This window comes from Condylura cristata, unplaced genomic scaffold (genome assembly GCF_000260355.1).
Source record: "Condylura cristata isolate star-nosed mole 26May11 unplaced genomic scaffold, ConCri1.0 scaffold00009, whole genome shotgun sequence".
NCBI classification, from domain to species: Eukaryota; Metazoa; Chordata; class Mammalia; order Eulipotyphla; family Talpidae; genus Condylura; species Condylura cristata.
The window spans coordinates 1,442,105-1,442,925 of record NW_004567110.1 but is presented as its reverse complement, the minus strand read 5'-3'; the positions used below and the strand labels follow the sequence as shown (position 1 = coordinate 1,442,925).

Below are 821 nucleotides of genomic sequence, written 5' to 3'. Positions count from 1 at the left end.
GCATCCCACCGAGTCCCCAACACCTCAGGAGACTGGTTCACTGCTGTCCTCCCAGGCCACCAGCCCTGCCCCGCCCCCACCCCCAGGAGGGGCTCTGATCTGAGCACTAGGGAGATGTCTAGGACCGGCCTTCCCCTCCCCCAAGCCCCTGGCCTGGGAGGGGCGCCCCCCCACCCCAGGGGTGATTCTGAGCACTAGTGAGATGTTAATGAACCTCCTTCCCCTCCCCCAAGCCCCTGGCCTGGAGGGGCGCTCCCCCTGGAAAGGGCTGGAGGACAGAGACTTGGCCCAGCTGCTGGCCAGTGGCCATCCTGTCCTCAACGCGGGGGCCAGTGGGAGATCAGGCCCGCACCTGGCGTGGCCCTGACAGCCCCCACGGGCTGTGCTCTGGACAGACTGGACTCTGGCTGAGGAGGCCCTCAGGATGAAGCTTTTCCTGCCTGTGCTGCTGGCCGCCCTTCTGGGCACGGAGCAGGGTGAGGTCCCTGGCCCCCCCCCCCCCCCCCCCCCGCAGGTCCCTCCTGAGGTCCCTCCTGACCCCGGGGCCTGCCTGACAGCCTGGGGGGGGGGGTCCTGCAGAGCCCACACCCCCTCGCAGCCTGATGCCCTGGGCTGGCCTGGCTGCCCCGGGACAGGGGGGTGGGCTGGGACCAGGGTCACAGCCCCGCGCCCCCCGCAGCCCGCTGCCTGGTCTGCTTCTCCTGCAAGGACCAGCAGAGCAACTTCTACTGCCTGAAGCCCACCGTGTGCGCTGACTCGGACAAGTACTGCGTGACCATGTCCGCCTCCGCCGGCCTCGGTGAGTGCCGCCCCCGCCGCCC

General features: G+C 70.3%; 1 protein-coding gene across 1 annotated transcript in view; it reads left to right on the top strand.

Moving 5' to 3' along the window:
• The first annotated feature begins 10 nt into the window (after positions 1 to 10).
• Positions 11 to 821, top strand: part of LY6E (lymphocyte antigen 6 complex, locus E) — a 1,474-nt gene continuing 663 nt past the window's right edge. Inside the window, exons 1-2 of the mRNA XM_004679577.2 lie at positions 11 to 476; positions 680 to 812. Coding sequence (XP_004679634.1) covers positions 425 to 476; positions 680 to 812 — 185 coding nt within the window. The 5' untranslated portion in view covers positions 11 to 424. The remainder of the gene's footprint in view (positions 477 to 679; positions 813 to 821) is intronic.